This window comes from Cynoglossus semilaevis, chromosome 4 (genome assembly GCF_000523025.1).
Source record: "Cynoglossus semilaevis isolate Cse_v1.0 chromosome 4, Cse_v1.0, whole genome shotgun sequence".
In the NCBI taxonomy this organism is placed as follows: domain Eukaryota; kingdom Metazoa; phylum Chordata; class Actinopteri; order Pleuronectiformes; family Cynoglossidae; genus Cynoglossus; species Cynoglossus semilaevis.
In genome coordinates, this window is record NC_024310.1 from 15410910 (window position 1) to 15437861 (window position 26952).

At 44.7% G+C, this 26952-nt stretch overlaps 2 protein-coding genes across 2 annotated transcripts; both read left to right on the top strand.

The window, feature by feature from the left end:
• Positions 1 to 2741: 2741 nt before the first annotated feature.
• On the top strand, positions 2742 to 20823 carry LOC103378353 (spore wall protein 2). Its single transcript, XM_008309539.3, has 4 exons — positions 2742 to 2939; positions 14473 to 16014; positions 16581 to 17084; positions 19165 to 20823. The coding sequence occupies exons 2-4, from the start codon at positions 14670 to 14672 to the stop codon at positions 19185 to 19187; spliced, it is 1872 nt and encodes a 623-aa protein (XP_008307761.1). The 5' UTR covers positions 2742 to 2939; positions 14473 to 14669; the 3' UTR covers positions 19188 to 20823.
• A 3477-nt stretch (positions 20824 to 24300) lies between these two features.
• Positions 24301 to 26181, top strand: dharma. Its single transcript, XM_008309540.3, has 3 exons — positions 24301 to 25020; positions 25391 to 25593; positions 25845 to 26181. The coding sequence occupies exons 1-3, from the start codon at positions 24699 to 24701 to the stop codon at positions 25911 to 25913; spliced, it is 594 nt and encodes a 197-aa protein (XP_008307762.1). The 5' UTR covers positions 24301 to 24698; the 3' UTR covers positions 25914 to 26181.
• The last annotated feature ends 771 nt before the right edge of the window (positions 26182 to 26952 follow it).

Sequence of the window (26952 nt, forward strand, 5' to 3'; positions counted from 1 at the left end):
GTAACAACACTACTGACTGTTGTTACCTCCATGGATTTATAATATTATACCCTAAAATATTGATAACATTGATCTCTCTTTCTCCTTCAGTTCCATTATGTGACCCAGTTATTACTTCCTGTCCACTTCCTCTCATGACTGTCCGTTTCTCCTCCATAGTCACATGGTCCTAACTTTGTCCCTAAATCTGTCCGTCCTCTCCTTCTTGTCTCTTCTCCTCTATCTGCCCGCCATCATTATTACTATTATTTACTACCCATCAGCCCCTGCCTTCTGCCAATATGCCACTGTGGGCCAGTTTGTTTTTAGGCTCACGTTTCTGTCTCATATCTGTCTTTGTGCTTCTGCTGTCCACCCCTGTCCTACCTTTGACCTATTGTTGTCTTCATCTCTGTCTGTTGTTTTTGTCACTGATTAAAACCAACTCGCACATAAAAGGTGAGAGAGTGGGAGGATGGGAGAGAGTGAGAGGGAAGGATGGATAGATGGATGGATGGATGGATGGATGGATGGGTGAGTGTGTAGAGAGAGACTCCGTCATCAGAGTGGTCTAGACAGGCTGCTGTCTGGTGACATTCATACAACATTGAATTCAGTGTGTGTGTGTGTGCGCGCGTGTGTGTGGCGGGGGTGTATATAAGGGTAAAGTGAGATGTTAAAGGAGAGAAGTGAGAAAACATCTAAAATAAAGACAGGTGAGGGTGAGGTGGGAGACTGGGGGAGTAAAAGAGGAGCTGCAGAGACAGGGTGATGAAGACATCTTACAGCTGAGACAAACAGACAGGGCTGGCTGCAGGAGTAGAAGTTTCACTATCTATTCAGCTCTACTATCTGAACACCACATGCAGACCAGCCTTCAGCCAGTCTGTGGAAAAGGAGCAGTGAACTGCCACGATGCTGCTCCGTGTGGTAGGTTGGTGTACACATTGTGAACTCAGTATTGGACATAAACCAGGTTTTAGGTCAGAAGACAGGAGGTTGAAGATGTAAAGTCAAAGCTTTATTGACACAGCAGAGTGAGTGTTGAGGTCACCAACCTTTCTGGAGCTGAGAGCTACTTCAAGGGTACTTGGAACTACTTGGTTGATACACAAACTCACAAACAAAGAAATCATAATCTGAACTACAGCTGCTCCTGTCTCCTTTCTCCTCTCTATAATGTAGGAGAACGCCAGAAGAGGAGCCACTAAGACTCCTCCGACCTGTCCTCCCTAATCTGCGCATTCCATTTTACTGCCCAGCAGTGGACTTTATATTCTTTATAATTCATTTCAACTTTTACTTTACCACAAAAAAGGTCTGCTGTGGAGGGAGAACCTGTCTGTGTGGTCACTGAGCAGAATGGTGCATGGAACTGTTTTAAATGCACTTTTCTTCCTTATTGTGTTAACACGGGAACAGGGATCTGACTGCACCCTAGTCTGAGGGGCATTAACCACAGCCTGCCCTGTCCCCGTTCTATTGTCAAAAATGAATGTTGTGCCACCACACTCAGCCAGGCCAGAATCTTACAGTTGCTTCCACAGCACCACCTACAGGGGAGTGTCTGTACTTATGTAACAATGTCCAAAAATGAACTCACACAGTCATCTTCCTGCTGCAGCTGCCCCCCACCACCCCTCACCCACCCCAGAGTTCAGAGCTGTTCCACGTGGACTGGACCACAGCTCCATGTTTCAGTGGAGATGACAGTTCATGCTGCTGCAGCTTCTAATGAGGGCTGATATGTGAAAGAGGAGAGAAAGGTGCCTCTTCAACCTCGGCCTCCCTCTTTCTCCCTGTCAACCCCCCAATTCACCCCTGCACCCTTTACCCCCCCCCCCCCCCCCTCCCTCTCCCTCTTCCTCTTTTTGCTGCCCCTGATCCTTCACCCCATTGTTCTGGCGTACTCAACAATGGCTGAGGGGTGAATGGACAGAACTAAAGTTCTGCCCTCTCTCCCTCTCTCTCTTTCTCTGCCTCCTCTCTTTCTGCCCCCTCATGTATTTTTATGCATTTTAAACATTCCTTTTGAAAATGCTTTCATGCATCATCAGCAGCAGCAGCAGCAGCAGCAGCAGCAGCACATGTCAGCTGTAGAGACCTCCAGCCTTCAGTCCCTTCAGTCTGGTCCACACTGAGACGTCAGGACAGGTTTTCATCTGAGGACTTTTTGATTTCAAGGATGTTCAAGGTTCAATTGAACTACCAAACACAGGACCACGGTTATGTGGAGTGTGTGTGTGTGTGTGTGTACTAGTATTTAAGGATATATTTGTCAATAATGACATTAGTGGAGGTTTTTTCACAGGTTCTCTGAATGTGAGGATATCTTTAAAGCCCAGCGTCGGCCCTGGATAAGAGCTAGGATTTATTAATCCTACTATATTTTAGGATACTAAAAGTGTGGTTCACGGGTCAAAGAGTGGCTAATGTCTTTCAGTGAAGAACTTCTGTGTGTCTTGTGTGTGTGTGTGTGTGTGTGTGTGTGTTTGCACGCAGGTTTGGGGGTACATCGGGGAGGGGGGCTGGTATGGTCTTTCACGGTTGCCTATAGCAACCGTTGACGAGCTAGTGAGGGAGAAGGCGTCCCGTCTTTGTATGTGTGTGTTGTCTGCGCGTGCGCGTGCAACATGCCAACGTCCCGCTGCGCGACCCCTCGCGCCAATTCCATCTCAAACAATTGGCTGAGAGATATATAGAGAGAGCGGAGAGAGAGAGAGAGAGAGAAAGAGAGGCGTGCAGGAGCTCAAGACAGAGTGAGAGAGAGACTAATGCACAGACAGACGGAGAGAGAGAGAGAGAGAGAGACTGAGACACACACACTCTCTCCCTCACACACACAGACAGAGGATGGCTGGGTGGATTTAGTGGCGGCAGCGTCTTTTCCCGTTCACCACAACAAGCTCATTATCCTTCTCTCTGTACGCGCCCGGAAAAGGATTTACGCGCACGAACAGGTTTGTCGGTTTGTTTGTTTGTTTGTTTGCATGTCAGCTCCATTCATCATCCTTCTGCTGTCTGTCCCTCCGTCTGTCTCCTGTCCGTCAGCCGTCTTCACCGTGTGTTCTTGTCCTGCAGCAGCTGAGGCTACAGGTCCGACGGAGGACGGTCGGGTTAACCTGGCAACAGGGGGACAGGTGGGAGTGGTGGGGCTGTGTGTGTGTGTGTGTGTGGGGGGGGGGCACAGAGGTGATGGAGGTCCGTGTGTTTTTGTGTGGGGGGTGGAGGCGGACGAGCACAATACACTGAGTTACACCGAGTGCTGTGGTTCAAGATGCGCGCGCTAATGAAAGAGACGGATTATGATAAAATGATGATGATGAGTGTGTGTGTGTGTGTGCGTGCGCGTGCGTGTGGTTACAGAGCAGCAGGGGTCAAACACATGGTCCGGACCGGTCTGGTCAAACTGGTCCATGTGTCTGATCGGGATTCATGGAGTTAGAACCTGGTCCCTGTGAAACTGAACATTGTTGTTCTACCAAACAATAACTGAGATGATTGTAGTCCGATTGGTGTAGTAACAGGCGGAGAGCCAGTGGTACGACTGTGAGAGAAACATGTGGTACTGTTGCTGCATGTTATTGTTGCCGTGTGTTACTGTTAGAGTGTGTGTGTGTGTGTGTGTGTGTGCACGGACAGGTCAAACACCATCAGCTCGTGTCACTTGCTCTGAAGATCAGTCCAAATGTTGTCAGGTGTCTGCGCTGCTCACCACCGTCAACAACAAAAACAACAACATGAGAAAAATAAAAGCGAGACGGCCGTCGGTGGGGGCGGGGGCGGGTTGTTGGTCAAATTTATGGAGCGCGTGTAAAAACGCACGCACGCACATGGTCGCGCATCATTCAAACGTGCGTGAAGGAGGTCATCATCAGAATCACGTCATCACTGATGGCATCAGAATTAGTGTTCCTGTTTACAGTGTGGACATTTGATAAAAGAAGGGGGTGACGTCACCTCTCATATATACACACTCATTGGGGGCTGTTGTTGTGAATTTGGCGCCCTCTTGTTTGTCTTACTCCCCCCACAACCACCACCACCACCACCCCCCACCGGCCCCCGTCTATTGTTGCTGGAGCTCGCTGCTCCTGTCTGCCGTCCAGTTACTGATCACTAATCGAATAATCGATATTGATCATTAATCGATCTGTCTGCTGCTCAGTCCATTGTTCCTTCGGTGTCTGTGATGGTGGAAGCACATGCACACAGATGTGTGTGTGTGTGTGTGTTTGATAATGTTACATCCATCGTCAGAGTCTGTGACCTCCTTTCCGCGCCTCCGTTTTTTTTTTGTCTGTAATGTAAATTAATTATCTTGTCGTTATTGTCCCCGCTGCAGTAAAAGCAAATAAAACTGTATTTTTTTATTTGCACATTTCAGTTAAAATCATGATAAAAACGACACCGTCGCCATATTAGAAGTTTGGCCCTGAAATGGAGGGGGAGGGGGCTCCGTGGAGCTCATTAGCAATGCAAACGAGATTTCTTTCTCAAAGAGGGCTCGGGCACCTGCTGCCGCGAGCATGCGCATTGGAGGGTAGCCCCCTCCACACAGAGCCGGGAGCGCGCCTCAGCTTTGACAGGATTAAACAAGGAAAATAAAATGAAGAAGAAATGTTGATAAAAACAGAGAAGAAATTTGATAGAAATTCTAAAGTGTTGAAACATTTTAACTGTAGATAGCAGCAGAGAGAGCTACATTTAAACATCTATATAGAGTACAACATTTATAAAATCTCTTCAGATTAATAATAACAGTTAATAAGCAGTAGACTGTGATAAAAATAGAACTATTGAACCACATGAATTTTTGAAATAATTCTAACGAAGGCTGAATAGGTAATGACGATAGACAGAAATACTCTAGTGTTTGAGTATTTTTACGGGTAAAAGAAAAACATTTACCAGTGTTTACAGGAACAGTTTTAAGATGACATGATTTCTGGTTTAATTCCCATGTCTTTTTCTTCCTCTTTCTCTTCCTCTTCTCCTTCTTTGTCCTTTTCCTTCTTCTTCATTTTCTTTGTTTTCACTGTCAGCACTTGACTTTGGTTCCTTATCCACTCTTGTTTTTAATTCTTCACCAAACTTCTTCCAGATGTTCTGTGGTGGCCTGTTAGCGTGGTGTCTGTGTAGATTCTCATTTTTCACATCCTTTGTTGTGTGCTGGATGTTCTAACAGTATAATGTTACAGCTGTTACTGCAAACGTGTCTAAGCTTTGGTTGATAAACAGACTCCACTAAGAAGAGAAGAGATTCATCCACAATGTTAGAGTTAGTTGCTCTGAGCTAACTGCTGAAGCCTTGATTGGAAAGACTAACACGAGCAGTGATTGTTGCTCCACTATCATAGCCTAAAATTACACATGTGAAGAAAGTTCTCCTGCACATCTGATGAGATAACATTATCATAGATGGTGCACATTTTTAGCCTCTGCTGCTGTTCATTATCCACGTCAGGCTTCGTCATGGGTTAAGTTGTGCACTGATTATTCGTGAAGAGGAATGTGAGGCAATGCATTAAAACAGGGCAGTGTGTATGAGCAGGATCAATACCCTGTTGTTGTTTTAACAATGAACTGAGCCAGTGATGAAGGAGTCAATCTCAGAGTAGTTTAGTTCACTGTTGTGGGTTAAAATGGTGGCTGTGGGTCATTAGGTGCAAATTCTATTCATCAGTATCGATTCAGGTTCAGGAGACTTTCAGGAGTTCAGGAATCTGCATACAGTACAGTCCTACAGTAGGTCCCAGGTCTGAAGTCAAACCAGGACTCAACAGAAAGACAATCAAAATCAAACCACTCTTTGCAGATTTTTTGACAGCTGACTGTAAAACATGGGTTTTTTTACTAATGGTTTGATGATATATCCCAGGTTAGACTGCTCTTAGACTGCCCCCTTTTGGATGTTGATGGAATACAAACCCAAACCTAATGAGACTCGTGTGTGAGAACTGTTGTCAATTCGCCCACACTACATTTTACCACACACACCGTTTGTAGGTGATATAGAATAGAACAGAACTAAACAGCCTTTATTGTCAGTGCCAAACACTGCAGCATAGTAAACCTGTGCTAAACCTACCGTCCTGTGATACAACCCTTTCAGATTTGCTGAAGCCAGTGATTATTTTGACTAAAGCTTACCAGGACATTCAGGTACAAACTAAAGCATGGATGGCCAGTACTGCAGCAGTACTACATGTTACTCTGAGTGAACAACAGCAACTTCCAAGTCAGAACAAATCTGCTCCATTAACTTTAGAAATGGCTGAAATTAGGATAAATATGTGTGGAATGTCTGGACGAAGCCATGGCCATGTTCATGGATGCAGACACACATAAAGGCTTCACACATAGATGGGAACATGCAGCGTATAAGACAAGAATTCCATGCTCTGTGTGTGTGTGTGTTGATGTGCTGATATGTGCGTGTCACCCTCAGCCTCTCCATCCTAACTGACATGCCTGGTGGCTGTAGGAAAACAGGGTCACACTGGAGAAAAAAGAGAGAGCCAGTGCGAGCACATGATGGGCAGATAAAGGCTTGTCTGTGTCTGAGGGAGAGGAGCGCGAGGAGGATGAGAGGAGGGGAGCATCATGAAGGGGCCTCTCTGTTGGAGAAGGGAGCTTAGCCTCTATAGAAGGCTCCCATGGAGGACAGAAATGAGGCATTGAGTGTGTGAGTCAGCCTCTGTAACACCATAATGGACTGAAATAATGATGCTACTATGGACAGGGGAGGACAGAGGAGAAAAGACAGAATGCTCCTTTAATCTCACAGGCTCCTTTGTAGTGAGAGGAAGAGTTTGGAGCCAAGACTTATTTCTCATATGCGTCCAAACCTGTTCGTGCTTACACCAAATATTTAAAGCTGAGGACATTCTGGTCTTTGAGAAGTCCGACCCATGACACGTGACCAATCACGGGGCAGCTTACATTGTTGACTGCCGTTGTACATGTGTCTACAGTCACGGAGTTCCAGTGTTGGTAACAACTGTCTACGTTGTCATCAGGGTGGTCCAGCGTTGACACAGACCACCGGTGCATCAGCAGGTTTGGGTTGACACCCAAACCTGGTTTTTATTGACACAGCAAATAATCACTTTTAGTTTGTCTTTTAATCAGATGCTCATCCTGACAAACCCTGAACCTGCAGGTGGCAGACAGACCTACCACAGACCCACCAGTCTAGATTAGAAGACCTGGCACCTGTAGTTGAGACCCAAACACCAGCAGAGAATCCATAGATGATAATGATGATTCTAATAGTGTTATAGTACCGATTGATGTCATCTTCACAGCAGTGTCTGACTTTCAGATACATCAGCACTCAGACTGGTGTTTGTATGTGTGTGTGTGTGAGACATGTCCACCTGTGTGAGAGTGTGTGTGTGTGTGTGTGTGTGTGTGTGTGTGGCCTCTTCTAATCCCTCTGATGGATTTAACAGGCTTAAATCAAGTGTCATGTAGTTTCAAACTCAACTGCTCCCTACAGGAAAATCTACTTTCCTCTTGATCCTTCTGCCCCCAGGTCAAGTAAATGTCACAGGTGAGGTCAAATGGTTGAACTAGTGCAGTACCCTAGCACATAACCAAACTGGTACAGATGCCTAAGTGCAGCATTGATGTCCAATATTTTTGTGTTGCATGTCTGGTCCAGAATGTGCACCACAGCTTTAGAACCCGGCCCAACACAGGCAAACCAGCACTACTGGATCATCACATGGTTCTGTATGTAGGCCAAGTGAAAGTAGGATGTGTGTGTCTGGTCACCAGGCCAGAATGATTCTGCTGTGGAGAATTAATAGAACCAAACATAGATCTTTGGAAATATATAAAAAAAACATTATTTCCACGGAGATGAGCTTTAATAACACCGTGGACCACAGGGACACCACAGGGACACCACAGGGACACCACAGGGACACCACAGGGACATCAGCTCCAGGTCTTAGTTGTGACTGTTGTTACCCCATGTCGAATCACTCACTTTTGCTTTTGCTTTAAATCTCCACTGAACTTTATACAAATGGGCTACACTGAAATAGGTCTGCGCCCCCCACTTTGAAAACCGCTGTTTTGTTTTGAATGATGTCTGTTTTGTTACAACTGCTCGGAGAGAGAAAATGCCTGGCCTTGACTTCAGTTCATTAAATGAACAATAACCCCGCACCACGTCTTTAGAACCATCGTAGTTCTGCTGTTTCCTAGACAGAACTGTTACAGTGTCACAGTTCTATCTGCAGTATTCAATATACCACAGAGCAACATTCTCAAATATGTGCAGGAATTTTGGTTATATCCCTGACTCCCAGCCCTGATAGCACAGTACTGGGGTATATGATCCAGCCCATGTGACATCTGGCCCACCTGGTGGATGGAGATTGATTTTTCAGTGTAAACTCCAGGCAGTCGTGAAGTGCTTCTGTCATTGTGATCAGGTTTAAATAAGACACTCAGCAGCTTAGGTTAATACTGGAGCCTAATACCTTCACACTGGGTGTTAATCTGCTAACCTGGCTCTGATCCACCACAACAACAACAACAAACAACAGTTTATCAGCTGGAGCCGACACACTGTGACTGAACAACGCTGCCTCATCTCTCTTCGTGCCAGTCAGACTGAAAACATTTGGTTTTCGCTCTGAACCTGTTCCTAACGACAGAACAGCCTCAGAGTCTGACCTAGAAGTTTGTATACCTGCTTCTGTCAGCAGAGAGAAGAAATGGAGTGTGTCGTTCTTCTGCGACGAACGCCTGATGAGACTGAAATCTTCATGGAGAGAACATTGTTCCCGCTCTCTGGCCACACTGTTGTTCCTTCAGCCTCTGCAGAGATTTCACTGTGTGACGATGTCCCACGGTGGCTCCTGCTCCGACCCGACCTGCTGACACGTCCCGTCCTTCGCTTTACTTTAGTACATTTCTGATGTGAAATGTTTTCCCTGGCCAAAAGGAGATTGTAATGTCTCCTCTGAGCGAGTGTCTTCAGAGCGTCATCTGATATTCAGGCAGAAAAAGTAGGTCACACTAGTATTTACTGGTCTGAAAAAAGAAATAAATCCTCCATCAGGCAGACAAATAGACAGAGACTCCTGGAATTGTGGGGTTTACACACACACACTAGTCTTGGTGCTGATGCGATCTCACTGACTCCACAGAAGCTGCCACAAAAAATGATCCACTGAACCAATGAAGGAATTTCTCCACCAGCATGCAGAAGACCAGTTTTAGCCCCGCCCACTTCCCAATTTACAAAAGTTTTCCGTTGCTGCCCATCGTAGCTGAGCTTCAACAGGGTTTAATACACTCCAGGTCTACATGAAGGTCTGAGAAGACCGTGATCTGTGATCAACAGCTGGGTCTGATTTGTGTGGAGACTTCAGCGACACCTTCAGGTCATAACATATCTGTATGGATGTGTTGGTTTTCACTTCCTGTTTTCAACAGGGTATAGAGTTCACTGGTTTCAGAATAAAACTGCAGTAGTTTCTGATCTAAGAGTGAACACCTTGACCTTTGACCTTTCTGTAGTGATTCTAAAACTAAATCTAATGCTAAAAAGATTTATTTATATTTTGTCTCCATGTGAGAAAAAGACTTCCTTTTCACCACAACCGCCTGTTAGGCCACATAAGCAGTTAATTAGGGCGCCATCTGCTGGAGGGGTTGATGCTGTAACCCCTCAGAAAAAGAATAATTTCTATTTTCTGCTGTAACACACAAACTCTATCCATCCCTCCGTTTCTGGTGTGGATCATTTGGTCATGGTCGTGTTCTGGGCCATGAAATTCTGATTTGGTCCCATTTTCTGCATCATGTTATTTAAAGGCACTGTGGTTGGTAGACTCCCCCTGCTCTTCCTCCTCCCCCTCCTCCTCCTCTGGTCACAGCTTCACAGTTCAGATTACATGAAAGGTTCATTTATGGGCTGCTCCATGTTAACAGCACACAGATGAATAGAAGTGTCCACGGTTCTGGTCTCCACACGCTCTTTGCTTCATTAAGCCACAGTGTAGCAGGTCATAGGTTCAGTTCCCACAGCAGGGACCGTCGCCTGCAGTGAGGTGGAGACTCTTTGACTCAAATGTTGGGGTTTGACTGAAGCCTCTGATGTTCATTCACATCCTGCAGACACAGAGGTCATGACCTCACCTGAAGAATGACTGCACTTTTGTTTGGATTCAGGTGAAGAAACCACAGACAGCTGACACTTTCAGACGTTCAAGGTTATCTAAAGGATCTGAATTTGTCATTATTATTATTATTATCTTGAGTTGATCATCTGTGTGGCTTCTTCCTCTTCTTCTTCTTCTTCTCTGTCTTCATCTTCTTCTTTCAGCACATCGGTGTCTTCCCACCAGGGACAGAGGTTGTCCTGAGGTGCAGGGGGTTGATGATGAAGACACTTGTTATCAATGCCACTGTTTTTGTTTTGTTGATGACTGTGTCTGATAATTAGCCGACACAGACTTGTGTTAATGGCTGTTGTCAGACACACTTGTTTGGAGTCACTGTCTGTAAAACTGCATCAGACCAAAAAATCCTTTATCCTGAGTAAAAAAAAAACAAAACAAAACAAGAAGAGTGAGGGAAGAAAATACGTTTTATTTAAAGGTGATCGTATTTGTCTCTGTGATGAAATTAGAAGTAAAAAAAAAACTGTAGGATTTGATTTATGAACCTGAGAGAGAGAAAAACATTAGATCCATAAAATTCTTCCAAGGGACTGATGTAAAAATGGAAAACACAAGCTGTACATTTTAGGATGTGAGTTGAGGGAATATCTGACTGTGGAAGAGGAGAGGCAGCAGCATGAATCCTGGTGTCAACTTTGACTCTTCGCTGTTTCAAAACATTCCCTGCTGCAGAGTCCCAGTCAAAACACTGCTGTCTCCTCCAGACATTTGGAGATGACAGTCATCTTTTTTTCTGAGGTTATTGTTATTGAACAAGCTGTTGTTTGTCAGAACTTTGAGTACACAAAAGACATTTTCATTTAGTACCTCAGTCGAGTCACCGAGTACTTTGTTTTGAAAGGTGTTGAAGTGAAGAGAGGACCTGGGACTGAGTGCAGTTTGTGTTTCATGGTTATTTTAATGAGAATATAAACACTTTCCTGTCTGCTGTCACCTGGACCACAATCAGACAATTTGCTAATCGGTGCGTGTCTGTTGAATTCCCACACCATGTGTGATTGACAGCTGGACTGTCTGGTTCCCTCCTGTGTTGTCAAGTGTCATGGTGGTCCACTGGGAGCCCTCCTTTACACACAGACTACACAGTGCTGAACTGGAAGTCTCAGAGCTGCAGTGAGGACCTGGAGCTGTGGTGGTGTCTGCAGTGAAGTGTGAAGAGGGAGGTTATCATCACAGCACAGAGTGGATTTCAGTGATTGGACGTTTGTCCGCTTCTCTATTGACCCTGCATTAAATGTTCATTACCAGGCCCAGTGGGGGGGTGGACGGGGGGGACGGGGGACTGTGAAAACAGTCATCTGGTAACAGACTGGGGACGTTTGTTTGACTGTTGGCTGTTGATGATGGGGTTTTCACACATGAACACTGCTTCATAAAGGCAACTGACCAGGTCATCGAGGTCAAAGTGACCCTTACAGTGAACAGCACAGTTTGTCAGGTGACAATAAAACAGTATTTTATGTAGTACTGTAAATGATTCTTTCTCCTCCACAGGTGTCTGGGAGAGCATCTGTTTATTTTTGCAGTTTTCTTTTCTTTTTCATGTATTTAAGATGTAGAGAAATGATATTAATTTAAAAAACACTGCATAAGCTGTGTCTATTTTTTAAACAGAAAGAACATGAGGGTCGCAGACCCTGAGCAGCACCATGACTGAACAGCCGTTGTAATAAAATTGTAATAATGTTATGAATAATCTGGTTCTCTAAATGTGCTGCTAAAATGTAGATGTCTGCATCTTACTCTCTCATATGTCTCTCAGACATCTGTCTGCAGCGCCCTGGTGGTTGTTGGTAGAGCTGCAGCAGCCTGGACATTTGTCTCCTTGCTCTGTGTAAACTGTCCAGAACCTGTTGTCTGTGTGTCCATGTCCTGAGGCCAGAGCTGGGTAAAGAATGACTTTTACACAGGTTCTACCTGCACCCTGGTTCTCCTCCTGCTCTTCCTGCTCCTCCTGTCTTTGTGAGGCAGCAGTGTAAATCGGTGTATTTTGTCATGCTGCATCATCATGAACTCTGAATGAGAGAATGATCTTCATTTTCCACAACTTGATCCAGTTGGTCTTTTATTGAAGGAGATGAGAAAGGAAGCAGTTGGGCTTTTGTTGTGACCTCAGCTGAGTGAAGTGGACGCTCCTTTGTCTCCTCCACCGTCCCTAACCACAAACTGATGAGTCACTGTGCTGTCTAAGTGCTGCAGCAGCGCTCGTTACCTTCACATGCAGCAGGTGTTACCCTGTGGTTGTCACAGCTGGAGGGAGAAAAAGACAAAGAGGGAGATTATCCAAGGATGGACAGGAGGACGAACCAGAGGCAAGATAAGAAAAGACAAACGGAGACAGAGAAATGCAAAACAGGAGACATGAGGGAAAGCGACAGATGAGGACAATCAGACAGGAAAATGAATGGATGTGACAGACAGACAGGAACATGAGAGGAGGAATGACACAGAGGAGGGGGAGAACAACAGGGTGAAAGATGTAGTAACAGGCAGGAAGAGAGGGTGAAAAAGAACGGAGAGAAGCAGAATCAGGAGAGATAGGCACGGAGATGAGGCGTGAAAATGAAACAGAGGCATAAAGCATATAAGAGGGGGAGAAGGGAAGAGAGGGAGGGAGACAGGACAAGCACTGCAGACAGACAGACAGACAGAGAGACTGATGTGATTCACCATCAGCTGGTGTCTGCACCAATCCTCCTCTTTAACAACCTGCCCCTCCTCCCTCCAAACCCTCCCACCATTTTGTCGTTCTCTGTGTGTTTCTGTTCCAACACCTCGGGGTTTCAGCCTCACATCCACCATCCAACAAACTCCTGCTGCTGCTGCTGCTGCTGCTGCTGCTGCTGCTGCTGCTGCTGCTGCTGAGCCATTTAACTAAACATCACAAACACCCTGAGACAACAGTGGCTCACCAGGACAGAGCTGCAGAGTCACATGTGACTGTGTCATCATCATCATCATCATCATCGTCATCATCATCATCATCATCATCATCATCGTCGTCGTCATCATCGTCACCCTGTTCTTCCCCTGACATGTCCATCACATATCTACGATCCATTTGATCTCCCTGTTCTTCAGAGGTGACAACAGTCAGACTGCTGTCTGAATCTGCAGCTCCACTGCACCTCCCTTCTTTAACCCACTGTGGTAGTTTTTCCTTCCGCCCCTAGCCCATTTCATATATTTATATATGCAGTAGTAGTAATATACATGTAATATATATAGATATTGCAGTGATGTAGTTTAGTGAGGGAGGTGACGTCCGTACCACGGGGGCCTTCCTCTGGTTGGTCTCCACTGATCCAATTCAACAAGTGTGTGGTGTGATGTGTTGACACCTCCTCTGACTCCTTCTGTTCTCTCCTGCCACCCCTCCCTCTGCTCCTCCACTCTGACTCATCCTTTAACTTCTCCTGTGGGGGGAGGAGGGGTGAGTGTGTGACTCACATCATCAGTGTGTGGATTCATTCATTAGGTGGTTGGTGTTGGAGTCCAGCAGGGACTCAGTTCCAAATCCAGTTTTTAAAATTGTATTTTTTTTGCAAAATGTTGACAATATGATTTTTTAATTAAGAAGAGAGTTTGAAACAAAACATTCAGGTCTGGTTTGTTTGTTTGTTTGTTGTTTGTCCAGGTGTAAACTCCTGTTTGTTTGTCATTTACTAACCTAGACTAACATTCATTTCTCAACACTAACTCTGGTTCTGGTTCACAACAATAATCCCAAATTAGGTTCAAATCCTCTGACAGTCCAAAACATGAACTGTTTGCTCTGAACTGAGCACAAGTGTGAATGTGAGTGTGAACGGTTGTGCTGATGACTGCTGGGATTGACTCCACCCCCTATGGCCCTGACAAGGGTTAATCAGTGGGCAATAAATATCATTTTGACACTTCCTGTGTGTGTGGTCGTCAAACCACTGTGAGACGTGAGCCTACAGAGTTCACAGGTTAACTTACAGCTGAAGATAAATCAGCACACGCGCGTCAGTCGTAGACCAGGACATGACGAGGTCGACCTGGAGCACAGGCTGAACGTCAACCTGCCGACTGTCGTCTCTTTATCTCTGATCAAAGTGAAGGACTTTTTGTCTTTATATATGAGACTGATCAGGGACATAATCACATCTCACTCCCCACTGAGGGTCTCCTATGATGTTGCACTTCCATGTCACAGAGCTCACTAATTGAACATGTGGTGTTAATCTAGTCCATTAGCCATCTGTGCTGCGGCACTCTCTGGTGTCACCTTCTCACTGCCACGTCTTCTTCTGCTCTACAGGAGTTTGGAGGACAAGTAGGATGCTGAGAATCTCTCCACACTGTCAATGCTCTCCACCCTGCACTCCATGACCTGAGAGCTTCACCACACCACAGTGGGAGGAACAAGACTACAGAGAGAGAGAGAGAGAGGAGAAGGACTGAAGGTCAGGGAAGGAACTCACTTTTTTTCTGTACCATTTGTTTGTCCTTCCTAACATGGCAGCGACAGAGGCCAGCGCTGCACCTGTGGTCCAGGAGGACGGTAAAACCCTGGAGACCAAGGCGGCAGATGAAGAGCAGCCAAGCCAAAACGCCAACACAAATTCAGAGACTGTGAACGGCGACGCAGACGGTGCCGCCGTCAACAGCGACATGGTGGACAACAAAGAGAGCGATAATACAGAGACAGCAGCTGCAGAAACCGGAGAGGGAGGAGCTGCAGCAGGTGAGGAGGCGGCACCTCCTCAGAATGCAGACCACGCCTCCTCTGCAGAGCCCAAGACCTCGTTCCTTGACTCATTCCTCAACAAGAGTGGCCTGGGGAAGGTGATGGGTGGGAGGAAGAAGAAGGAGCAGAGCACAGCTGTAGCAGAGGAGAACGCCACTGAAGGGGCGGAGAAAGAGGGGGAGAAAGAAGAGGAGGCCGCAACCGCGGAGGGAGGTGCTGAAGCTGAGGAAGCTATTGAGAAGGCTCCAGAAAATGGAGAGAATGAGGAGGTGAAGAAGGCGGAGAAGGCCAAACCTGCAGAAACTAAATCTACGGTTCGAGACCTAATCAGAAAACCTGTGGCCAAGATCTTCTCCCACCGCAGCACAGAGAAGAAGGACGGCGCCGCTGCAGAACCCCAGAAACAAATCAAGGTCCGGTCCAAGTCTCTGGATCGGCTGCAAGACCCTGAAGCACTTAATACCACCGTAGACTCCACCACAGAAGAGGGAGGAGCCACAGGAGAGGCAGAGGGAGGTGCAGAGGGAGATCAGAAGGCCTCCACCTCCTCAGCGTCCACCAAACACGTGAAACGCTGGCACTCCTTCAAGAAGATGATGGCTCAGAAGACACACAAGAAGAGCAGCGCTGGGGGGGAGGACGGTAAAGACGAAGAGGGAGGAGAAGGAGGCGGCAGAGACTCCTCTACACTGGACTCCAAAGAGTCAGGACAGAAAAAGTGGAAACTAAAACGATCCTGGACCTTCCAGGGCCTAAAGAGGGATCCGTCCATGGTGGGCATCAGCGGCAAGGCCAAGAGCTCAGACAAAGACGCCGCTGACACCTCCAAGCCAGAGGAGGGAGCCGCAGCAGGAGAGGAAGAGGGAGGAGATGAGGCAGAGGCTGGAGCTGAGGCCGCCCAGACGGCTGAGGGTGAGGAGAAGGAGAGTGAGAAGGAGACGGAAAAGGCAGAAGGAGGTGAAGAGGAGAAGGCAGCAGGAGGTGGCACTGTGACACACCATGCCAATGAAATCTGGACCAACTTTAAGAAGCGTGTGATTCCTAAATCTAAAAGAGCCAGCACAGAGTGTGCCCCCAGTGGTGAGGAGGATGCAGCTGCAGCCACCACCTCAGGTGAGACAAAAAAAATGCTAAATGTGTTTTTGTTTTTGTGCCACAATCAAAACATAGATACCAGCCTTGACAAAATGCACATTCAGAAGCAAATAAAAAGACACAACAGAATGAGCTTTTAATCCAGTGGAGACGTCTGGGCAGATGTGTGGAAGTCCTTCATGAAACCCAGCGGTGTGATATTGTTAAATATGTAGAAACATATTCATTTTACCTCATTTAACATGGAGGTGATACTGTAGACTTGAGCGAGGATAAGAAATCTCTTTGTTTAACAATTCACACTTTTATCACATCCTGTTCCTCTGGCTGGTCATCTAACATTAGATTCAAGGTTTATTTTATTCTGAGGTTTCTGTTTTCTTTCATCTGAAAAAAAAGGCCTTAAATCCATTTGCACAAGACAGTTTTGCTATTTGCTCTAGTAATCAGTAATTAATTAATTTAAATCATTTTTAAATCAATTTCTCCTCAGGGGAAATGCTGACTCTCTTCCAAAGAGATAATCAATAGAAATTGGATTTCTCTTTCAGACACTTTAATGATGAACTTCCTTCTCCCCATAGGTGAGGAAGGAGCAGCGGAGGACGGCAAAGACGGAAAGTCAGCCAAGGCCAAGCGCTCGCACTTCGGCCGAGCCGTCTCGCTGAAAAACTTCATCATGCGAAAAGGAAAGGCCACCAGCGTAGACCTGGGCGAGGGCGCAAAGGAGGAGGAGGAAGAGGCCACCGAAGCAGGAGAGGCCACAGAGGAAGGAGCCACCAACAGTGAGGCACCAGCCGAGGAGACCAACGACAACGATGCCGCTCAGTCTGAGATGGCACCGGTGGAGGAGAGCGGGGGGGAGACGGAGAAGACAACGACCGAGACTCCTGTGACCCCTGTGACCCCTGTGACCAATGGGGAGAACGGCTGCTCCAACGGTACAGCCGAGGAGGACGCCACACACAATCACCAGGAGGAGGAGAAGACGACAGAGAGCAGCCCCGTGAAGAAGACCAAGGAGGTGGGAGGCGTAAAAGAGGAGACCAACGCCCAGATCATCAACTCCTCAGAGGCTGTGATCAGTGGTGAGTTAGAGTTTGACAACAACAACTCTGACCCGCCACCAAAGTACAGCAGCTGCAAAGATGGAGAAACTAACAACAAACATCAACAGGGGGCAGCAGCACTAACAAACAACGACAGTAACAACACCAAACACAGCCCGCAGGGGGAGCTAGAGGTAGACTACAGCAGGGAGCAGGAAGAGTGGGTTGAGGAGGAGGAGGAGGAGATGAGGAAGAGGGGTCTTCGAGAGGCAGCGGTGGCCATCGTTCACGATGTTATGTCAGCAGCAACTGACCAATTAGAGAAGGAGCTGGGGGTCAGTGAGGGTGTTGATGGATCAGACACTGACAACGTTAGTCATTAAAACACACACACACCTGCATGTTAAATACACTTAAATTTGCCAAAGTTCAATGTGAGTTTTGTAGTTAAACAGACTGTGACACACACACACACACACACACACACACACACTTGTTGAGTGTAGCGGAGGTCAGTCACATGGTCATTTCATTAATGACACATCTATTTTTAAATCAGCTCAGAGTCTCATATAAACACAGCTCTGTTTTAATGATCCACCGTCACACTGAGGTCCAAACTCTGGTCTGGACCACCCAGAGAACCCCACAGAGGAGGGGCTGTAGAGCACACACCTGTCAGGGTAGATATCTGAGGCCAGCAGAGAGATGCCGATGATGGTGGTGTGCAGATGAGGCAGGTGAGGAGATGTTTGTTTGTGGCTGAAGGAGGGGATTGGGGTTTTTCAGCCTGACCAATCGGTGTGCCCAGTTTTCTTCTTCCTGTTGGTCATCATCTCTTCAGACAGATGTTCCCACAGCAGCAGCAGCAGCAGCTGTAGCGACTACGTCACCTTCATCGTGTTCTAAGACACAACACTTGGTGATGCAGATGTCAATCACCCACACCTCGTCCAATCACATTCACCCTCCCACTCTGCTCCTGCCCTCTGTTATCTCTGTCCTTCTCTCTCGGTGTCGTCACATTTCATTAAAAACACGTCAGGTTTTATAAAATGGAAGCAAGAGTCTGAAAAATAGACCAACAGTTGTCAGGAAAATGTTCAGGGACATAAAGGGGAGGAGGAGGAGCAGGTGGAGGAGGTGGAGACAGGGAAATGAAACACATTTGTAACGTGGCCTCGTTTATAGGACAGAATAAAACTGTCACCTTGACCTTGTTGCAGCAACTGTTTCTGCTTTTCTCTGGTCACTGCTTCCTGGGAATAGTAACAGCTCCATGTGTTGTTGTCGTTTTTTCTGTGGATAAGAAAAGCAGTGTCTGAGCAGTGAGTGTGTGTGTGTGAGGCAGGGAGAAAGACTGTCCAGACACTGTGGAGGGGTGGAGGGTGAGGGGGGAGGGAGGGGGTCATTTCTGTAGTAACAGCAGTAACATGTTACTGTAACATTGACTATAATGGTGGTCTGTGACCGGTGGTCAGCTGAGGTACTGCAGGGTTCTCAGGTTCTGGGGCGTCCATACACTACACTATAATAACCAGTTTACAGGCAGAGCTTTTACTGCCAACATTTGTTCTTCAGTCCATGAATAATACATTCACACATTGATTTGACCCTTGACCCTCACCACAGATGGGCGACTCAGGATCAAACATGAATGAACAATCTTTAAATGCTTAAGTTACTCCTTCCTGTTGATATGAACTTAGTAGATGTGAGGCAAGGGGAGGTGATTTGTTATTACTGACTACACAGCTCTATATTTTACATTAAATCAAAGGAATTCAGAGGAAATGAAGTGTTCTAACTCATGCTGGCAGCCTTTTACCAAACTACAGTGCATTATGGGAAATCCTCCCTGCATCCTCAACATACTACAGTATTTTTGTAGAGTTATGTGGAATAACTGATGATGCAGCAGTGATGCTGATATATTTTTCAGATTTAAAAACACTGTTGTTGTTTGGTTGTTGTTGTTGTGGTTGTTGTCTTTGTTCATGGTCTAACGCTGTAGTTCTGGAGTTCTGACCCGTCCGTCTCTTCACAGGTCACATGTTCGACTGTCAGTTCTTATGATCTTTAATACGTTCTCCCAATGTCTTCTGTTATCGTTCACCAGAAAAAAAGGCGGGAAACGTGTGAGGCCACACAAAGAGGATTAGAACTGCCCGGGATTCGCTGAGCAAGGAGCTCACCCCCTTCACCCCCTTCACCCCTCCCCCACCCCTCCCTCCTCCTCCTTCTCCCTAATAAGCGTCGTAATGGCAGGTCACCACGCTGACACAGAGAGAATGACAGAACGAGAGAGAATCCATTCATGTAGTGAAGGGTGAACGAATAATCAGAAAGCAATAATTCACACCCCACCCACCCATCCATCACCCACCAAGCCCCGCCCCCTGCCACACGTGAATATGTACAGATACAGACATTTAACATCCAGTGCTTTTTTATTATTCGTCTTTTCTTCACTTGTCGTAAGATTTTATATTTGTCTACGAGAGAAAAGAAAAAAAAAATGAAGAAAGTAAACAAAAAAAAAGAATTAACCTAGACCACCCCCCGGCCCCTTCTATTGGTGGACTGAAAGAACAAAAAGAAGAAAAAAAAGACTGTTAGTTTTATATGGATGGCCATTTTGGCATGTAGTAATCTCCTCCCTAACTCCCCTCCACCTCCACCTCCACCTCCACCTCACCCTCCCCCAGCCCAGTAGAAACCTGACAGTACAGCAGGAGGCGAGTTGCTACAGTATATAAACTGCCCTGAGGACTGCCACCACCCGACCAACACTGCGATGTCTTCAGCTCTGTGTGTGTTCAATGTTTTTAGACTGTTATTATTCTATTGTGTACATGGATAAAAAAGAAAAGACAAAAACACTGTTGATGCTTAAAGGGACAGAAGAGCTGCATGAGAAACTGACCCTGGTCTACATAAGAACTGGGCGGGGCCACATCAGTGACAGGTGGTAGCTGCAGGGAGTCGAACCCCAGCACCATGGAGACATCACATGTCCCAGCATCCAAGTGTGAACATGTTTGACAGAAACATCGCCCCCTAGGGGCATGACAGCTCTAACACGTAACTGATATCATGTTTTCCGAAAGTCAAATCCAACATCACAGAGGTGATGGAGGTAAACATTGCCTGTGGGACCACTTTGCCAGCCTCTTATTGGACCACACAGCTGTCAATCATGCTCAGTAACCAATCACGTTCATACTCTCACTTTATTTCCATCAACTATGGTTGAGACCAGTGTTTAGTGTGAAGGTCAAGTGAGAGTTGATTTCAGCTTGGCTGTCAAACAGATTAGCAGCAGTTACAGTGACTAAAACAGTGGCCCACCACCATCCAGTTCTTATGTACGCTCAGTGGCCACACACAGCAAAGTTCTTAAAGACAACGGTTGATTGACATCTCAGATTAAAAACAACAACAACAGTACAGTAAGGTCCTCTTGTCTGTGTCAGTTCTGACTGTGTGTCAGCATCTCATAGAATAAAAAACCTCAACTGTCCCTTTAAGGTCAATGTTCCTCTTCTGTTCTGTTTGTTCCTCTTCTCTTTTTCTTTCTTGGTTTTGTTTTATGAAAACCTGTTCTCTCTGTCACTGCAGTCTGATGATATGCTGTAATTAAACCATAATAATAATAATAATGATAAAAATTAATGATGATAATGTTTTGTTTGGTCTAAGTTTTCACATGTCCGCTAGCAAATTGTCAAGAAAAAAAAAACAATAGTACAATAAAGACTAAAATCTAACAACTAAACGGCAAGGCATCATGGGAGTTTTTCTACCTGTTTTAACCTGCTGATTAATGGAGGGCTGTGGCGGTGGTGGAGGGACAGCTAGTGTGTTGTTTAGATGTTGAAGAGTGACCTCTGATGGCGGTGAAACAGAGAGAATACAAATATTCAAGAAAATACACAACTATATTTACAGAAGCGTCCAAAGACTCCAGTGACACCAGTCTGGTCTGTGTCTGTGATGTAACACGGACACAGTCGAAGTCACAGGCGGAACGGTTTTCTCTCAAAAAAAATAATACACACACGTATTGTTTTGATTGACAAACCAATCAGGTTCTTTGAATACTCAGAGGACACGAGACACGTTACAGAAGACACAGGTGTCAGTGTTTTTTTCTCTAGTTGTCTTTACCGCCTCCTGCTGGTCATAATTTAGTACTGCCGCTTGAATATTTAGACTAGTTCATTATTGGATTATTGAAGTGAATGTCATTCATCAAAAGAGGTTTGGATTTGTATTAATCTGGATCAAAACTTAATCTGAAACAACAGCCAGTGAGCAGCAGTTCCTTCAGTGGGAAATGACCTCAACGTAATCATTTATACAATACACACCTGGTGTACTGTTCACTGAAAGTATTAGTATAGTTAACTGGTAATCTCAGGTGAGGTTATCTTCTAAAAATGCACTTTATTTGAATAAAGTGATCGGTTATTTTGAATATAATGATATGCAGTTTACATGGATGCTGATGTGGATGATGTGGTAAAAATTGGATGGAGGGAAATGAGGGAGGGTGGGGGGGGTTCTCTTGAATAACACCGGAGACCCCTGTGCTGAAGTGACAGAGGAGTTCATTTACGGCTTTGGGACAAATACAGATGTATCTGAGCATGAGTGCACACGGCGACCGAGGAGTGAGAGGTGATGATGTGAAAAACAGGATGTAGGAGCACAGCTGTCAGAGAGGAGGTCGAGGGATGAGAGGAGCAACGGAAGGAGACGCTGGAAAGACTCCTCCATGTTTACTAATCAGTGCAGAGGGAGAGCAGACAGACAGAGGAGGGGGAGAAGGAGGGAGCTGGCTCGATGAACAGTCTGAGCCACGGTCGTGCTGACTCATGGTGTGAGAGACCAGACACACACACACACACACACCTGAAGCTCTTTATTGGTGGAGCAGCCGCATCCGCTCCTGTAGGAATGTCAAACATTTGGATTCAGAAAGCATGACTTTTTTCATGCATTGGCTCTTATAAAGCAGAGGTTCGCAACCTTCAGGGCGTGGACCGGTCCATGGGTCATTTTGTACAGAAATAGGAAACATATAATTTTCATTTTACAATGCTGATGGTTGAGGGCCGACCCCGGTCTTTTTCTATCAGGGGTGTCGCAAACCTCAGGTTTAACAGCTTAATTAAAGTCAAGGTCATTTGATATTTTCCTTTTTGTAATTGTACATTTATTTAATGTGAAATTAATTAAAACATGCAAAAGATTTTATTTTTTTTCAGTTTATTGCAGACATAACAGTGAGCAAACATGCAAAAGATTTTATTTTTTTTAATTCAGTTTATTGCAGACATAACAGTGAGTAACTGACATGAACATGGTGTCAGCAGAGAGTCCTGACTCCTGAGTGATGTTGACTGGAGGAGAGACTGATGACAGTCGATTGTACACAAACACTGAGGGCGAGGATAAAGGGACATTCACACATTTTTAACTGACTGATCATTTACTACAGTGCCCCTGTTGACAGTCAGTGACTGATCAGATCAATGGAGTTCAAAGAGAAACACTCATTGATCTGTTATTGATCCTTCTTCAGAAGAGACAACACTGTGTCACAGAAACATTTACATTCAACAATTAAACCAAAGTGTCCATTTGATCCAAACACAACTTTCATTTTAAAATGTAAAAAAAACAAAAACATGTCACTTTCGTGTTTTCAATTACATTTACCAAATGAAATAAAAAAACATTTATTTTAATTAAGGGAAGCAGGTTTTACTTATTTCAGACTCAACAGCTAAAAGTTTAAAACAATAATTTAAATACATTTATATGAAATGTATGTATTTTACGTCAAATATTACTTTTATTCATACATTTTCTTACTTTTTAACTTTCAAAAAAGATAATTACTGTATATTCTTTGATTTAAAATATTTGTTGTTCATAACTATTACTTCAGACCCGTCTTTAAATATTTAAAGCAGAACAACAAAACAATGTTTTAATGTTTAATTAAATGTTTTGTGTGAAAACCGTAACAGCGAATTATTTTGGTTCTTATTTCCTGTTTTAACCACAAGATGCCACTTTAATAGTAGGTAAAGGTAATATTAAAGATAAACAGGAAGTGAGGACCCTGTGTGTAAACGTTGCATGACGGGAAAAGTAACATGGCGGCAAATTAGTTTGGTTAAGTTTAATGTCAGTGTTTTCTGATGTCACGGGAGTCAACTTCAAAGGCTGGATTAAAGGGACGTGAAGGCCAGGTAAGTGTGTGTGTGTGTGTTGCGCGTGTCGTTACTGTAATGTGACCTCATTAAAAGGTGGTGCATGTTAACAGCGCACCATCACTGACGCCATTACGATGAATGGATCTTCACTGTGACGTGATGTCACATTGTGATGTTTGGACGTTTCCGGTCAGTTTCACTGGACGCTGTACATCAAACACCTTCAAAGGAAACGTGTAAATGGCAGCGTGGCTTTGAATGGTCCAGAGATCAGAGACAAAGATCTTTAAGGTCCACACAGAAACAAAGACTGGTTTCACTTTAATATTTTGTATGTCTTTAATGAGGTTTCATCTGTGCAGAGAAAACTAACGAGTCTTCCAACTCGGTTCTATTTTATTTTTTCATTTATTAAATTACAGATATGAAAACGTTTTTAACATAAACGTTTGAGCCAATGTCTTTTCTCTCTGTGTTTAATTAACTTTTTTAAATATTGTAACACAACAAAAATGAAGGTATGTTTGCAGTAGCCAGTATTTGTACTGCAGTAAACGCTGAAAAAGTAGGTGTAAAGTAGGTTTTAGGTGTATGTTTACGTTAACATTTACAACTGCCCTGAAAATCACGATCACTGCCATGTGTATGGTGCCACCTACTGGTCACTAACACGCATCACAGATTCACTGGAAGGATGAAAGGGTTTTAAATGGAATAGGAATAAATCAAACATTTAAATAAAACTATATTATTATCATTTTGATTGTATAATCAATATATTTTTATAAACATGATAGAAAATGACTTTTTGTTAAATCGGAAATTTAGAAATAATAAGGTATCAAAGTGACATTTTTAACATATTACTTTGGTTCATTAAAAACGTACGACAAGAAAGTCCTGTTAAACCACAACTGCTCGTTTAAAATAATAGCAATAAAAATAATCAACCTCACATCAACCACCGAGTGTTTTCAATGCCATATATAATAAAACATTAGTCACGGCTTTTGAAGCAGAGATATATAGTCAGCTCTTTATTAAAGTAAATATAATAATGTGTTTTTTATTAAGATTTAAACAACGTTTTCTACTGCTGACCTATCATCACCGAGTACAGTTTAGTTCAATCACTTGGTAAAAACGTCGCTCATTAACATGAAGAGTCAGATCAGAGCAGACTGATCACTGTGTTTGAAGATGTCATGAACATTAGTTCACATGAGTCGATGTGATGGAGCCTCCAGCTCCATCATCATCATCATCATCATCGTCATCATCATCTGTGACTTGGATCAAAGGATCAAAGTCAATGCGCTCCGCTCGTTAACACATTAAAGAACTGTCAGGTGTTTGGTGCTCGTTTAAAACCGGACCAGATTCAGCCCAGACCCAGACCCTGGGTGGGACCTGGAGCCTGAACATGGACGGAAGCAACAGAGTCTCTGACTTCAGCATCGAGCGCATCCTGTCTTCACAGTTGGGACACAAACCTTGTCCACGTCAACCTGCTCCACCGCAGCCGCAGCTCGTGGACTTCACACCTGACGGGTTCCTGCACAGGTTCACCTCAGGTGGATTCTGTTTGGACCCCGTCAGGCTACGGCCCTCCGTGACGGTACCGGTACAGGTCGGTGGGATGTGTGTGGACGAACCTTTTTACACATGTGGATCGGACTTCACCAGCAGCGGCATTTTCCCCAACTCTGGAGTTTTCCTGCACCTCAGCAGCCAAGAACCCACAGGTATGTGAACAGACCCGGTTCTAAGTTGTTGATAAGTTAATACGTTCCAAGTCTGAAGTTGTTAGTGAAAGGTGCTGGGAGAAAGGTGGATCTGGCACTGGGTGGGTTTGAACTGTTCGGGCTCGCAGTAGCAACGTATTTTGGAGCTCCGTGCAGCGGGTTGACTTGTTAGACCAGACTGTTATTTTAGTTTAAATTATTTAATTTTATTATTATTTAGCTCCAAATGTACAGCGTGACAAATGTTATACTACTGACGGCTCTGTGAGGTTCGGGCTGATGAAGTCAAATCATTGTTCACCAAAACAAAAGAACGCACTCGGTACCAAAGGTACATAAACAAACGTGTCTTGTTCCGTTCTCTTTTCAGAGTCCCCGCCGTTTTCTTATCACCACGGCTACCAGCACACACACATGACCTCACATCCACGTCAGAAGGCCAGGATGAGGACCGTGTTCACCGACTGTCAGACCAAACACCTGGAGGCGCTGTTCGAGGTCACGGACTATCCTGCGGTGGAGGAGCGAGCGCAGGTGGCGAGGAGCACCGGGCTGAGCGAGGAGACGGTGAGGGTGAGTTTGAAAAGACGTCAAGTCTGCCTTATTTCTCAAATCATTTTAATGTTATTTTGAAAATTTGAGTTGTAATTACCCACTGAGCTCAGTGAGTTTTGTTTGAGCTTGTGAGTGAAAAGAGTGTAAAATAAAATCTAACTTGTTGAACACCAGGCTCTGTATTTGGTATTTAACAGTGTAAGAGAAAATGACGACGAATCCAGGTTTAAAAGTTATTTGTTATTAACTGTTCTCTCTCTTGTTTCCAGGTGTGGTTTAAAAACCGCAGAGCCAGGAGGAAGCGTCAGCGCAGTGGGTCAAAGGTCAAATCTCCATGAGACACTGCTGCCCACACTTTGTCACACAATGGACAATGTCAGCCAAACGATGTTGCATCACCTGCACAAAGCTGCTGCAGATGTGACATGTTTACATCGATGATGCGTTCAGGTTACACTGCGGAATTCAGACTTTAATCCCTGCAGCCTCTGGATCAGGGGCTGGGAGTCCCTTAGAGTTTTTTTACTATTTTGTTTTATATTTCAGAGTAATTTATTATTATTATTGATTTATGTAAAAATCACATTTGTAACTACCAAGGATTTGTTAAAAAAATAAACACTGTTGTGACGATGTTGACTAGGTGTTGTCAGCTTTTATTTATTCTTGAATACATTTTTATACTATATATAATATAATATTATTCAGTGTAAAGTTACAATTTTCTGCCAGAGCTCCTCCATTTCCTTGTTGGTAGAAACAGCATTGCCTTTGGCAGTGATGGTCTTTTTATATTCCTCAATTTTTGAAATATCATGTGTCCACATAAAGGTGTTTAACGTGTCTGTTAGATTCACACGTGCAGAATTAACATGAACTTTTAGACTCTTTATGTGGGAAAAAAACAGAAGACAAAGTTACAAAAACATCAAAGTCTTTATTATATTCATGGAGTTACCACTGACATCGTTGATATTAATATTATTATTAGAAGCAATTCCATGCTGAGGAAACACACCGAAAAAAGAAAAAAACAACAACTCTGCAAATACTGAAGGAGAGCGAGAGATATTCACCAGCAGAGTGAGAGAGAGAGAGGTGAACATGCTGTTGGTGTTGGGATGAGAACACCTCCACGAAGGCCATCAACGTCTCACACACTTTTAAAAAGTTGTGACTCTCAGAGAGACACGTGCTACAAAAGCAGTGAATGTTATCAAAATATAGGCCGGACACTCCGTACGTTTGGACACGTATCTGTGTTTGAAAACAAGCATTTACAGAATCAGGAGTTTATGTTGAACACACTGAGTGACTGCACGTTATTCAAACAACTACGCTGGCGGTCTCAGCCAATCAGCTGCTAAAAACATTACA

Excerpts from the sequence above, each read along its gene's own strand:
- dharma (XM_008309540.3), top strand. The coding sequence starts at position 24,699 with ATGGACGGAAGCAACAGAGTCTCTGACTTCAGCATCGAGCGCATCCTG. Across the intron at positions 25,021-25,390 it reads CAGCAGCCAAGAACCCACAG|AGTCCCCGCCGTTTTCTTAT; the intron begins GTATGTGAACAG and ends TTCTCTTTTCAG. Across the intron at positions 25,594-25,844 it reads TGAGCGAGGAGACGGTGAGG|GTGTGGTTTAAAAACCGCAG; the intron begins GTGAGTTTGAAA and ends TCTTGTTTCCAG.
- LOC103378353 (XM_008309539.3), top strand. The coding sequence starts at position 14,670 with ATGGCAGCGACAGAGGCCAGCGCTGCACCTGTGGTCCAGGAGGACGGT. Across the intron at positions 16,015-16,580 it reads AGCTGCAGCCACCACCTCAG|GTGAGGAAGGAGCAGCGGAG; the intron begins GTGAGACAAAAA and ends TTCTCCCCATAG. Across the intron at positions 17,085-19,164 it reads CTCAGAGGCTGTGATCAGTG|AAAAAAAGGCGGGAAACGTG; the intron begins GTGAGTTAGAGT and ends ATCGTTCACCAG.